Source organism: Capra hircus, chromosome 5, assembly GCF_001704415.2.
Source record: "Capra hircus breed San Clemente chromosome 5, ASM170441v1, whole genome shotgun sequence".
In the NCBI taxonomy this organism is placed as follows: domain Eukaryota; kingdom Metazoa; phylum Chordata; class Mammalia; order Artiodactyla; family Bovidae; genus Capra; species Capra hircus.
In genome coordinates this window covers 66,438,534-66,453,184 of record NC_030812.1, presented here as the reverse complement: position 1 = coordinate 66,453,184, position 14,651 = coordinate 66,438,534, and the positions used below count along the sequence as shown (strand labels likewise).

The following is a 14,651-nucleotide window of genomic DNA, read 5'->3' as shown; positions in this document are numbered from 1 at the left end:
ACAGCAGTATCAATTAGGCATGAAAAATTTAAAGAAAGTTTTTTTAAATAGTTTCTACCATTCACCAAGAATGAAATCTTGCAGTGTAAAATTTTCTGGGAAAATATATTTTCTCTTAGGGAAACTTGTTATCAGCGGTCTAAAACAAGACAATTATTTGAAATTATGCTTCTGAGTCACTTAAATGTTACTGGATGAGATTTCTACCAAAAGCCTAGTCTATTTTACTGAAAACAAATTTTTTTTTAATTTATTATATTTTTGGCCACACACACGGCTTGCAGGATCTTAGTTTCCCAACCAGGGATAAGGCCCAGGCCCCTGACAGTGAAAGCACCAAGTCCTAAACACTGCCAGTCAATTCCCAAAGCCAGTCAATTTTAAATGTATATTTTTGGTCTCCCTGAATTTGACTATTTATATATTAGTTTATGTAATAATTTACATATACATACACAGCATTAAACTTAAAAGTCATACGATGTGCTCTTGAGTAAAAAACAACTCTACTAACTCTGTCTTTCAAAGAGCTGTACTATACTGTCTAAAAAATACTCAGTTTTAATTTGTGCTTCTTTTAGAGCTGAAAATGTTACTTTGTTTAATTTCACCAAGCTGAGCTTCCTCTTGCTTCATTCTGTTCTGCCATCCTGGCCTGCTGACTCCTTGTGACCCATTCCTTGATTCTTCCCACCACCCTGCCATGGCTGTAAACACATAAACTTCCCTCTGTCTAGAACATTCTTTCTCTTCCTCTGCCTGGCTAAGGCCTACTCATCCTTCAGATCTTAGTTTAAACTTCATTAAGAAAGCCTTTAAAATTTTTGTAAAAGCTGTTCTAATCATCACAGAAAACAGCGCCACCTAAGACTGGATTGTAATAGCCGATATGCTGGCTGCTACAGAATCCTGGATGTTTCTTTCAAGACTGTGCTGCTTTATATACCTGATTTTAAGAATTTTAAAACCAGAAGGCAGAATCCTTTCAAATCATGGACCATAGACGGCAATGGGATAGATTCATATCGCTGGCTTCTGGGCGTCACATTTTGAGAAACAAGCTTGCCTATTGATACAGTTACAGCTTTCCCTGACCTTACTCCAAAGACAGTTTCCTTTTGCACTGCATATCAAATAGACACCTGTGCAAGGCAATGTACTAGAAGAACTCCTTTGCCAAGTTTAATGCCACCAAGCATGCCAAATAAAGTCAGTAAAGTAAGTGCTGGCTGTGTCTATAGAGACCTAATGGCTATGTATTGGTTTTAGGGGCAGAAATTACAAGTTGATAGGTAATGATCCATCTTCCAAAAAAATAAAAGGTTAAAAAAACTCTCACATTACAGCATAAGTTTTTACCTCTTTTAAAAAGGCATAATTTAGGTCTTCCTTGAGTGTACTCTTAAGACAAATGGTAACAATTCTGTGTCTTACTTTTACACCTCTTTTCCAGGGCTCAATTTCAAAGCACCTGAAAAGACAGTCCTGAACCTTTAAGCATTGGGTAATCGGTGGCTCAGTGGTAAGGAATCCGCATGCCAGCCAGGAAATGCGGATTTGATCCCTGGGTCGGGAAGATCCCCTGGAGAAGGAAATGGAAATCCATTCCAGTATTCTTGCCTGGGAAACCCCATGTATAGAGAAGCCTCATGGGCTATAGTCCAGAGGGTCGCAAAAAGAATTGGATACAACTTAGCTACTAAACAATAAACTGGTTGAAACAATAGTGCCTTTCAGCCAGGACAGGTATGTCAAAGGGCCCATTCATGCATATATAATGCCCAATATTAGGTTTATAAGAAAACAAATCCTTTTTTCTAGACCAAAGCAGTCACTAATCAACACAAGTAATATTGGGGCTAATAGCCATTTAAGGAAATGGCAGAGCCATTCTTTACTGTGGAGGAAGAGTGTGACTAAAAAAATAGTTTTCTATACAATTCCATACCATAAAAGTGCTATCTCATAGGACAGTACAATGGAGAGAACAAGGCATCCTGTAATTCTGAATATAGACTACAACCTATTATATTTCCTACTTATATTAGGGCAAAGTAAAGCAAATTTTAATTTCTACTTCCTTTCTGAGAGTAAGGCAGTCTAGATACCTTCAGTAACCCCTGCTTTAAAAAACCAAATGCTGAAAAAATATAAGAAACAATCTAAAGTAGTATTAAATAATATATTTTTAAAAAATGTTTATCACTGATTTGACATGAAAGTAGAAGGCATCTGCAAAATGCCAAAACTGAATTGCAAACAGGAAGCCTGTAAGGGAAGCTGGCACAACAGCCTGCCTTTGCCACGAGAGTTCTGTCAACTCTGGAGACTGGAAGCTGCCAGTAGCTAGGGGACTAGATGGAAAGCCTGAGGCTCACTCAGGCCAGAATCTAGCTGAGCTACCACTTGAGAAGTGGGCAGGAGGAACCTGGCTGTTTGGTGCTGGGTGGCAGGGGGCTAAATCACTATCACCCACCAATTCATCATTACTGGTGAGCCCTCAAGGTTCGTGATCTGAAATCAGAGAACCTTCAAGATCATAATTGAAATTGGTCTCAGTGGCCCCTAGGTGTTTGGCAGAACAGACAAATTCTCCTGGAGATCTCAACTTCAGTCCTTATTTCATGTAATTCGCATTTTTTCCAAGGAAAACAAGTTTAATATATCACAAAACAAGGGGAAATGGCAGCATAAATGAAAAACAAGACAAATGTATACAACAGACAGTACACTCACCCACAATGAATATTGGTGTCAACACAAGAAAAATTAATGATGTATTGATATAAAGGAATAGAAGCATGAAAAATATGAATAAGGAGCAAAGATTATACAGAAACAGAACAAGTACATTTGTAAAACAAATAGAACTCATAAAAAATAATAAAAACAGGAGGGGAAAAAGTAAATGAAAATGAAAGATGAGAAGGAGACAAATTTTAAAAAGATGATATGAGAGCATAAAAATAGAAATAGGAATAAGTCCAAATTATATTTGTAATCACAATAGATGTAAGTGTATCAAACTATTCGAAGTTTTCTGTGGTCTTGTGTATCAAAATGTGAGGCTAAAGAAATATCTAAGATACTCAGATAAACACTAACCAAAATATTGCTATAGAAAGTACAGGTAACAACAAAAAGATAAAAGCAAACAGCATTCACAGAGTCACTACATAATTATAAAAAGTTCAGTTCACCAGGGAGATGGAAAAGTTCTAAGTTGGGCTTCCCAGGTGGTGCTAGTGGTAAAGAAATTGCTTGCCAATGCAGGAGACATAAGAGACGTGGGTTCAATCCCTGGGTCAGGAAGGTCCCCTGGAGAAGGGAATGGCACCCACTCCAGTATTCTTGCCTGGAGAACCCCATGGACAGAGGAGCCTGGTGGGCTATAGTCTATGGGGTTGCAAACAGTCAGATATGACTGAGTGACTAAGCACTCATGCATTCATCTAAAAATAAAGCCCAAACAGAAAGCAAACACCACTTCAAGAGAAACTGAGAAATCTGCTAATAATGAAATCTTGAGGCTCTTCAGTAAATAAGAAACCAAGTATAAGATAAATCAGTAAAGAAGATCTGCACAGCACAACTAACAAATTTGATCTAATGGACACTATATTCAACTGAGGAATATACACTTATCAGTGTACACATGGGACATGTATGAAAACTGATCACAAGATAAGTCATAAAGCTAGTCTCAAATTTCAGATCTTATAGCTCATATTCTCTGGCAAAATGTCATTAGATACAAAAATTAAGACAACTGTAATCCACCCAAGCATTTGGAAATACATTTTTTAAATGACTAGTGGGTTAACCAGTCAAACCTCTGGAAGGATTAATGATGAAGAAAAAATGAGAAGGCATAAATGACAGGAATGAGAAACAGTCATAACTACATATACTGTGGAAACAAATGGTATAAAGATAATATGGATAACAATATCAAGAAGTTTTAAACTAAGATGAAATGGAGCAATCACTAGAAGAACTTATTAAATTTAATAAAACTGACTCGAAAATAATATATCTTAATGATGCTATAATCCTCAAAGAAATGGATCAACAATTTACACGCTCTTAATGACCACTGGCTTTAAGACTAGTTCCAATCTTAAACTCTTCCAGACTGTTAAAAAACTCATTTAGTAAGATTAGTATAACCTTGACACCAAAACAGACAATGCAGGACATAAAAGGAAAATTATAAGCTGATTTCACTCATGAATGTAGAGGCAAAAATTCTAAAGAAAATATTTGCAAGTTGAGTCCAACAATGTATTAACACACACACACCAGGACCAAATTGGGTTTATCCTAGGAATTAAAGATGGGTTCAATATTAAAAAGTCAACTATCAATTTAATACAGTAACATTAAAACAATTCATCCCTTTAAATAAATGAGAAAAAAGCATTCAATAAGATTCAACATTCATTCATTAAACTATTAGCAGGGACCTCCCTAGTTTAAGAATCCACCTTGCAATGCAGGGGATGCGAGTTTGATCCCTGGTTGGGGAACTACGACCCCATATGCCACAGGGCAATTAAGCCCACACACCACAAATACAGAGTCTGTGCTGCAAAAGATCTTGCATGAGGCAAGAAAGATCCTGCAAGCTGCAACAAAGACTTGATGAAGGTAAATACATATTAAAAAAAAAAAAAAACTATTAGCAAACTAAAAATAGAAAAGAATCTCCTTAATCTGAGGACAGGCCATTTGTGGAAAAAACATAAAACCTAGAAAACTGAAATGTTAAAAGCATTCCCTTTAAACGGACTGAGACAGGATGTTCATCATCAGTCCTTTTCAACATTGTACTACAGGTCCTAGCAAGTACAGAACGTAACAAAATTTTTTAAAGGGAGAAAGTTCAGGAAAAGGAAGAAAACTGCCACCATTTCACATGATGTCATTATATAAAAAAACTCAAAAGACATCTAAATAAGAACTAATAAAATTTTAGCATGGTTGCTAGATGCAGAATCAACATGCAGCTACAATAGATCTGTAATCAGTAAGAACCACGTAGATAAGAAAGCGTAATTTTAAGAAATTTACCACAGCATTAAAAAATATATTAAAAAAAAAAACTAATATAAGACGTGAAGGCCTTTATGGAGAAAAATAGTTAAAAGTTTATTGAGAGATATTAAATAAATGGAGAAATACACAACGGTTTTGGATGGGAAGACTCATTATTGAAAAGATACCAATTTTCTCCAAGCTAATTAATAAGTTCAATACAATTACAAAAGATAATACATAAACTGGGAGAAAATACATACAACATATTTAAGTGACAAAGGACTGGGATTCAGAATATATAAAGAAATTATATAAATCAATGAAATAAAAGACATCAACAGAAAAATGGGTAAAAGACATGAACAGGTATTTTACAAAGAAGAAACACGTTTATATATGAAAAAACATTCAATTTCATTAGTAATCAGGGAAATGCAAATTAAACGCATAGTAAGATACTATATAATCGCCACTCAACTGGCAAATATAAAAGATAGTCAAGATTAAGTGTTTGCTAAGACCTAAACATTTGCAATGCCACTCAACCACTGCCAGTGGGAGCCTACTGGTACAAATGCTGTAGAAAACAGTTCAGCATGACGAAGTGAAACCTGCTTTTTGGAGCATCAGTTCTCAAATTTTTACTCCAGAACCTCTATACAGCCTTAAAAATTATTGAGGACCTCAAAGAGCTTGTTGTTCATGTGGCTTATACTTATCAAAATTTACCATATTAGAAGTTAAACAGACATTTTCAAAACAAAAATACACAGGTACACCCTTGATAAGCTGTCAGAGTGATGTCGTCATATATCTGAAAAACATTTAAATGTGAAAAATGAGAGTGAAGCGGACAAATAACGTTTTAGCACTCTTATGAAAATCATTTTGCCCTCACAGACTCCCCTCTGAAGGGGTGTCAGGGTCCTCAAGAATCCCTGGACCATATTTGAAAACAACTGCCCTAGAGAACTCTTGCACATGTGCACCAGGTGACATGTGCAAGGATTCACTCATTCCTCAGATATTTATTAAGCATCCACCATGTACCAGCCTTGTTCCAGACACTGTGAATGTGTTAGAAAAAATCAGATGAAGCAAGACAAAACCCTTGCCCACACAGAGCTTCCACTGTAATTGGTAGAATGCTCATAGCAGTGTCATTCAGAATAGCCAAAACTGAAAACAATCCAAACCTCCATGAACAGGGGAACAGATAAATAAATTGTGGTACAGTTATACAATGGAATACTATACAGTAGTGAAAACAAATGAAATACACTTACATGCATAAACATGGATAGGAATCTCAAAAAACAATGTCAGAAAAAGTCACAGAAGAATATATAAAGCATGATACCATTTACATATAAGTTCAGAAACAAGTAAATCTAAATAATATATTATTAGGGATACATAACATAGAATGCAAAGCCATAAATAAAAACAAGAGAATTGTTACCAAATAATCCACAATAATGTTTACCTCGTGGTATGTGTGGAAGGAAGGCAAAGGGGGAGCTGTATACATCTCAGGGTATTCTAGTTCTTAAGCTGAAGACATGTGTGATCATTTTATTCTCAACAAGCATTTTAAAAGAAAAAAATAAAAGGTTATGTGATACAATTTCACCAACAAAGAGAGGGAATATCTGATATTTCAGCCACTGTTCTGCATTGCAAATCAGCCAATTATTGTAACTGGTGGGGAAGAACTACATAGTAATAGGAAGAAAGGAATAAATACAAGCTATTCTTCACAGAAGTTAATTACATTCCCAGAAAGCTGGGATCTAATGAGATGGCAGTATTACAGTGCTGCTCTGCCAAGTTGGTTCAGCCACTGGCATGATTCTGGTTAACTGGTTACTTTGTTCACTGGGTATAATTATTTGTATAAGTGGAGAATAAAATGATAAGTGATGCAAATCCCAAAATAAACTGAGAAGACATTGACTCTACTGAATTCTGTTGACTTTCAAAAGTACAAATTCCCTTTGGCACATTCCTTTAACAGTGCATTTACGTATTAAGCAATTGAAGAATAAAGTGCATGGCAGCTAGTCTCTCCACACTGGTCAATAACAGGTGCCCAAGCTGTCATAACAATTTTGCAATCATATCTCTGCCAGGGTCATCACCAGCAGTGACATTCTGCAGATTAAACAAGGCACAGTTAAAGTGCAATTTAATCTTATTGAGGGGATTAACTATACATTTTGGTATTCAATCTAGAAATCTGAAAGAAAAAAAATCTTGAAACACTGGATCTATGCTTTGTACCCAGCAACACAGGCCAAAGTTATCTTGGGTTAGGGAGCTGGTACAAGAGGTGGACTAAGCCTGGAAGCAAATGGCTGGCAGCACACTCCCAGGAAACGGAGAGCAGACAGAGAGTATCCTTTAGGTCCTGTCTCCCCACCCGGGTTCCAATCATTCAAAAAGTTCCAGACATCACTATGCTATTTTTAAAATCCTAGGCTGCTTGCTGCAAGACCCAAAATCTTACCCATATGTGAACTGGAATGGACACTGCCACCAGGAAGTGCTACACTGCAGCTGGCTGCAGGATGATTTTGGACCAAGCAGTTGACAAGACCTACAGGGTCTCACCCACTCTCTTATATGCTATGCTGCCTTAAGTGGCACACCCACACCTTTGTTAAACCAGATATAATTATTATACCTGTAGCTTTGCCCTCCTTCTTCAATAAGAAACAGAGAAATAGGGAGGGGATTTCCTCAAGCTCTTAAGGAACTTCCATTCTGTCTTCTCAGAGAGGAGGAGGAATGGATAATTCCCTTGGTCAGAGCTGGACATTTGCTGGAACATGAATTGCTAGTGGACAGATTACTCTTTGTTAAAAAATAAACATTAGCTGCCACGCTATACAGATATAGAAATAGAAGATACAAAAATCTATTTTGGATAAGGAGGCTGGTATAGCTTTTTCTTTCATCGTTCAGTTTTTAGAATTAATTGTTCCTCCCAGAATGCTGCAGTTCATGTTTTTCCAGGCTTGATTTTTAAAAAGTCTTTTCTGACTTATAGAAATGCATAACTATATAAGAACTCCCAAGGATAACTGAGAAACCTGGAAGGAAGGTGTGCCACTGTCATCTTATTTTCAAGTAAAAATCCTCTGTCCTGTAAGCTTAGAGGTGGCCACAGTGGCCTGACAGACTCCAGTGCAGTACTAATGCTGGGGCTCTGTGTCCTTCAGCAGCTCCCTGTGCTTACGTATTAAATAGGTAGCTTCTTCTAGACAACTGTCCATGGCTTTCCTGTGTGGAAATCAGAGAGACTGACTCTGGAAATATTTTTAGCTCATTTTCCTTATCATCCAAAATCATTAGAAATCCTGATCATTAAAAATCATTATCCAGTAATGCCAACCAATTTCACTAAATGCTCATATCTTTTTAGATCAAAGAATCCCTCTTGATATCTATACACACCCCTATTAAATCCTTTTTAGCCTAATAAATACATAGTAACATATCTCTTACTTATCTCAGAACTTCTCTTAGGAACCTAAGTAACAGCAGGGTAGAGTAAGACAAAGGTGGACCTTTCCTTTGGACCTCCTTTGGAGGAAATAAGCTATTTCCTCCAAAAGCTTATTAAATCTGCTAAAATCTCTTTCCCTTTGAAAGCCTCCCTTGCACTTTGATGCAATTTGAGAAGAGGAGGGGAAGTATGGAAAGAGACATAAAGGTGACAATTTTCCTTAATCATTTGTTAAAATATTTAAGTACCAGCTAAATGGCTGATACGGAAGAGAGATAAAGAGCCGGTCTCCGCCCTAGAGACCTACCACCTGGCAGAGGGCGAGGAACAATGCTGACAAATTAAGGGCATAACAGCTTTTAGGCTGCTATGACAAGACTGAACAAAGGGCAGTGGGGGCACAGGAGAAAGGAGGCAAGTCTCCCTAGAAATAAATTATGTCAGGAAAGGCTTCATCAGATTGGCAACATTTACATGAATCTCTGGAGACAGGTGGGAGTGGAAAACAGGACTGCAGACAGAGGAGATACATAAGAAGACAGAGGGCACAGTTTGACAGAAGCTAAAAAAAGGTGAAAGTGTCAAGTTTAAAGTAGTTAAAGTTTCAATGATAAGATTAAGTACAATGAAACAATTCACTGGATTTGGGAAATAAGATGTTATCCCTGACCTTTGCTACAGCCATTTTGATGGAGCAGCTAGGACAGAAGAGCTATGAATTAAAAGGAAAAGCACGAAGAAAAAAATATTAAAAGTAAACAAGACCAAAGGAAAAAAAAAGAAATGGACAACTAGGTTAATCTGTTTCTTGGAGCCATTTGCCTTTTTACTTTCAAGCATACTAGTTTAGCTACAATAAAGGTTAGAGAAGCTTTATATTTTTATCAGAAAATGACTCCCAAACACAATCCACTAACTCGTAAACAAGTTTTTAGACACATTTCATTCTTTATGTGCCAAAAAACCGATGCTTTTGAATTGTGGTGCTAGAGAAGACTCTTGAGAGTCCCTTGGACAGCAAGACCAAACCAGTCAATCCTAAAGGAAATCAACCCTGAATATTCCCTGGAAGGATGCTGATGCTGAAGTTCCAATACTTTGACCACCTGATGCAAAAAGCTGCCTCACTGGAAAAGACCCTGATGCTGGGAAAGACTGAGGGCAGAAGGAGAAGGGGGCGACAGAGGATAACATGGTTGGCTGGCATCATCATCAGAATGGACATGAGTTGGAGCAAACTCTGGGAGATAGTGCAGGAAAAGGTGTGCTGCAGTCCACGGGGTCACAAAGAGTTGGACACGACTTAGCGACTAAACGACTAACAGCAGCATTATTTACAAGATTGCCTATATTATTTTAAGTGATTTATACAAAATCAACATTTCTATAGATTTACTATGCCATCACTAATTTTTCTTCCACATAATTCAAAATAAATAACACCTGTAACTGGTTACAGTAGAGAAGGTGCTTTATTTTACATGTCACTGGTACACAGTCCATAAAACTGCCTAAAATTAGCCTTGGAAAACATAACTGTCAGTTACTTACACCTTCAATGGTCAAGGACCAAGTCTATTTTGTAACCTACTTCATTTAAGATCAGATGACTACAATACTTTTAAATACGAATAATCTCTTCATATCCAATGTTACAAGTTATTTTTATGCTACAAATGCTGCAATTTTAAAAAATATCTCCAGTTATATAGACCATATCTCTGCAACAAAACTCTGCTAGTCTACAAGTCTTTGAAATAATGGATCAACAGTTTGACTTTCTTACAGATGATTATATTTATGCGACTGGGTTAGAGGGAGCAGGGGCTCATACATGCAATCAGGTTATTTCTGGTTTTTTTTTTTTTTTTAATGCGAGTAAAAGTGAGTTTACAATACCCTACTTCTAGTTAAGTTGCCAAAGTTTACTAAACTAAAATGAAGTCAGTACAATATTTTAGAAAACATAATTCTAAGAGCGTGCAACAGAAAAATCTTTTTACTACTATGTGAACCAAAGCTGCAGAGTCCAGGAGGATTGTGGCACAAAGACTTGTACATCTGAATTGCTTATTCAGTTAGGAGGAGTAAAGAAAGTAATTTAACTCAGTGTAAATCCTCTTACGAAAGATATCTGCATGTTATCACTGCAGTCACTGCAGTCACTGCAACACCAGAGGATCTTCACTTAGAAAATGTGCAAATCATAAGAAGCTAAATGCACTTCTCCTATTATTTATCTCCATCCATTCTCTTCATAAACATACAGCTCAATGATCTGTTATTAACTATTAATGTCAAAGCCACAGAGATTTCTCTATGGCATCTTTCAGTCACCAACCATTTATCAAAGGGATAAATGTGACTAGAAGTTAATGTACAATTGTAAAAAAATGTTAAGAATTTGGGCTAATTCTCAAAGTAAATACCTTGGTATACAAAGACTGCCTTTCTCTCTAGAAAATAAGACATATTTTAGAACCACAGGTTCATATTCACCTGCTAGTCTGGAACAGAAGAGGCATTTAAGCAAAGTAAACTAAAAAACAAAATACTAAATAGTTAGAAACACTCAAATATTCTATTCTTTGTTTAAAGTCAACTTATTCTTTGTCATTAAGAGAAGTGCTTCAAGATGCAAACTGTTAATGCAGTTTGATTAACAAACTGTTAATCCTAAATGAGAATAAGGGGTTAAAAGCCAGACCTTTTCCTAATAAAGCAAGTAGATTATAAAATGACTGGGCTTGAAATATATACTTACTGTAACTTTCCATTGTTACTTTTTTTATAACTAAACATACACACATATACAACAAACCCTAGCATTTAATATGTGCAAAATTGCTTACCATTTATTTTAACTTTGGTTAAGTACTTCTTTAGCCTATATCACACATATTATGGAAGCTATACAAATGATTACAAACATAATAATGAGGTAAGTTAAAATTCTACTAGTGCAAAAAGCAAGCATATGCCAAAAAGCAATGCATATGAATTAAACAAATACAGAATGAGGCTCTCACCAAGGCAGGTGCTGGGCTAACAAACCAGAGAAGCTCCTTGTAAACACTGTTTGTAAAGTACACATTTAGAGATCAAGGATTCATATAGCCACAAAAAAGGTATTCTAACAACACCACAGTAGTGCATTTATTTTACCTTTAGAGTTTGGAAATCTCTCAATACGTGTCTAACAGTTTGCATATTTTCTTCAAGAGAAACTTAATTAGTGAAGACACATTAATTACAAATACTGTAGTATAAAAATCCCAGTTCTTTACAAAAATTATATATTAAAATATTCTATACACTTTAAATTAGTAACTGGAACATACATACATATCAGTTCTGCACAATTAAATCCATCTTTGCTGGGAGTATTATACATGAAGTTTGAGGACATAGCTACTCAGTCAACCTCAACTGGCAAAAGGTTACATGGTATAAAAAGGACAGACCTGTGCTCCTGCAGTTACTGCAGCTTAGTCTGAAATGTCTTTTCTGCAATTATTGCTCTATATATTTATTCTGGATTCGAATAGGCAGTGGAACCATGAAATTCCTAAAAGGTTTAAAACAAGTCACCTGTAGCAGACTCTCCATAATGCCTATATGTATCTTTAAGGTTGTAATGGAACCTGAGTAAGCTGTCTAATGCTTATATTTCAGTTGTAAAAAAGTTTATACAATTTCAAGGTAAAAACAATGCAAAAATAAAACATTTAGAGCATTTACAAAAATCTTACAAATGTTTAAAACACTATTTCAAAACTCATGTCCTGTTAAGGTGCTTCTTTCTTTCTGTGATAAGGAGGACAAAAAACGCTGAATTTTAAATTATGAACATTTTAATTTCAGCAAAAGCAAAATTAGATCCATTAAGACAGATGTTAAAATATTTAGTGATAAACTTCACTTCTAATGAACATACTGAATTTAAGTGCTGAAAGGGACCTTAAAGGTAAACTTCTTTTTAACTCCCTCATCTATTAATCAGGAAACTGAGGGCCAGGTAAGTGCTTTGGCCAAAAATATATTCCAATTTATCAACCTGGTATGAATCAAGAAAACCCATTAATCTTTTTGTATGTTGCTATGATTCTTGGAAAATGATAAAAATTCCAAAGCAGAGTTTCTGAACTTGCTTCTTTTTTTTTTTTTTTAATTTCTTAAGCTCTGTGCTAACTGTAGGTAAACAAAGAAATGAATCAAATGGCTCCTAAAATCAGTATTACAAATATTATCCAATAGAAGATAGTTGCTAGAGGACCACTGCTCATATAGAATAACGTGAGACGGAGTACTCAAAAACTGGACCTTTTCAGTGTAGGGAACATTTACCATATAAGACAGCACAGTGTACAACAGCCAGTTACTAGAATCATCTCAATAACTCTAGGATGACTGAGTTACATGGCCTTTATAAAAGATATTGGGGTAATAAAGCCTTTAGCTTTTATCTTAATTTTACTATTTTTCTTTATAATAGAGCTATAACTATAGGGAAGAATTCATATACTGATTTTCAGAGAGGCTTTGCTTCTTTTCTATTTTTATTTGGATCTAGAATTAAGCAAATACATTTTAAGAACAACTTACAAACTCAAATTCATAACTGCTAGAAATACAGTCAGAGAATACTCTTTTAAATGACAAATCTCCAAAACCAGTTACTAATAAATAATCATCACAATAGCTTCAGTTAAAAAAAAAAAAAAAGAAAAAAGAAAATCAATTTAAAGGTGCTTTTTTATTGTTACCTTGAAGCCATCGAACTTGTGTAGCTGGTCCATATCCCTTTTCATTCTTTGCTGATATCCTGAACACAATGGCAGGCCTGGATGTATAATCAATATGTGCATTTGCAAGCTGCCCAGCAGTTACTATACATGATGTCTTAAGACCACAATAAATCCTCATAAACACAAGTTGACTTGGATTATCCTGTATTTGTGCTGTGCGGATAGCCAAGTAGGCTGAATATTCCAAAATATTTCCAGAAGGTGAAGTTGGAGGTTCCCAGGAAAGATGGATGCCCTCGACATTCTTGAAGAGAGCAGAAAAACAAAAACAGATAAAGGTTCTGAAGTTTTCTCTAGTAGCACTTACTATATTATCTTTAGAACACAAGATGTTTTCACTAAAGTAACTATCAGATGTTACAACTTTTGTTGTTGATTTTTAAAAATTTACCTTACCTGGATCCGTAATGTTTAATTTATGCCCTTTTAAAAAACATAACTAGGCTTAAATGTCTGCCTGTACACCCAAAGAACGAGATCCTTCTTATCTGAAAGCAGAACTTTTCTTCTCTAAACAGAGATATGACCTTAGGATAAAATATAATCCAATTAAATGTCAGGTGGCACAGTGGTGAAAATCTGCCTGCCAATAGCAGAGATGTAAGAGACACAACATTGATCCTTGAGCTGGGAAGATCCCCTTCCCAACTAGGAAGGGTAGGAAATGGCAACCCACTCCAGTATTCATGCCTGGGAAAGTTCATGGACAGGGGAGCCTGGCAGGCTACAGTCCATGGGGTGGCAAAGAGTCAGACATGACTGAGCGACTGAACACACACATTAAAATTCTCTAGCATAATACTTTTCGTTTCTATAACAAGAACAAAATTAATATAAGAAGCATACACAGATCTCCCTGACTTTCCAAAATCTGGATGCTGTAATTCTGCTTGAAATTTGTGTCCTTAAAAGTATCATGCCCAGTAGTGGAATTGCTGGATCATACAGTAGTTTTATTCCTAGTTTTTTTTTAAGAAATCTCTATATTGTTCTCCAAGTGGCTGTATAAATTTACATTCTGACCAAGAGTGCAAGAGGGTTCCCTTTTCTGCACATTGTCTCCAGCATTTATTATTTGTAGATTTTTTGATGATGGCCATTCTGACCAGTGTGAGGTGATACATCATTGTAGTTTTGATTTGTATTTCTCTGATAATAAGCAAATAGGAAAAGGAGTACGTCAAGGCTGTATATTGTTACCCTGCTTATTTAACTTCTATGCAGAGTACATCATGAGAAACACTGGGCTGGATGAAGCACAAGCTGGAATCAAGATTGCCGGGAGAAATATC

The 14,651-nt window shown here is 35.9% G+C and overlaps 1 protein-coding gene across 2 annotated transcripts in view; it reads right to left on the bottom strand.

Moving 5' to 3' along the window:
- Window positions 5,131-14,651, bottom strand: part of HCFC2 (host cell factor C2) — a 50,656-nt gene continuing 41,135 nt past the window's right edge. Inside the window, exons 15-16 of one of the 2 annotated variants that reach the window (XM_018048188.1) lie at window positions 13,318-13,603; window positions 5,131-7,194 (exon numbers count right to left, since the gene is read on the bottom strand). In XM_018048188.1, the coding sequence (XP_017903677.1) occupies window positions 7,178-7,194; window positions 13,318-13,603 (303 nt within the window). In that variant the 3' untranslated portion in view covers window positions 5,131-7,177. Of the gene's footprint in view, window positions 7,195-10,406; window positions 13,604-14,651 lie in introns of those variants that run through there. The other variant, XM_018048187.1, reaches the window with a different exon arrangement.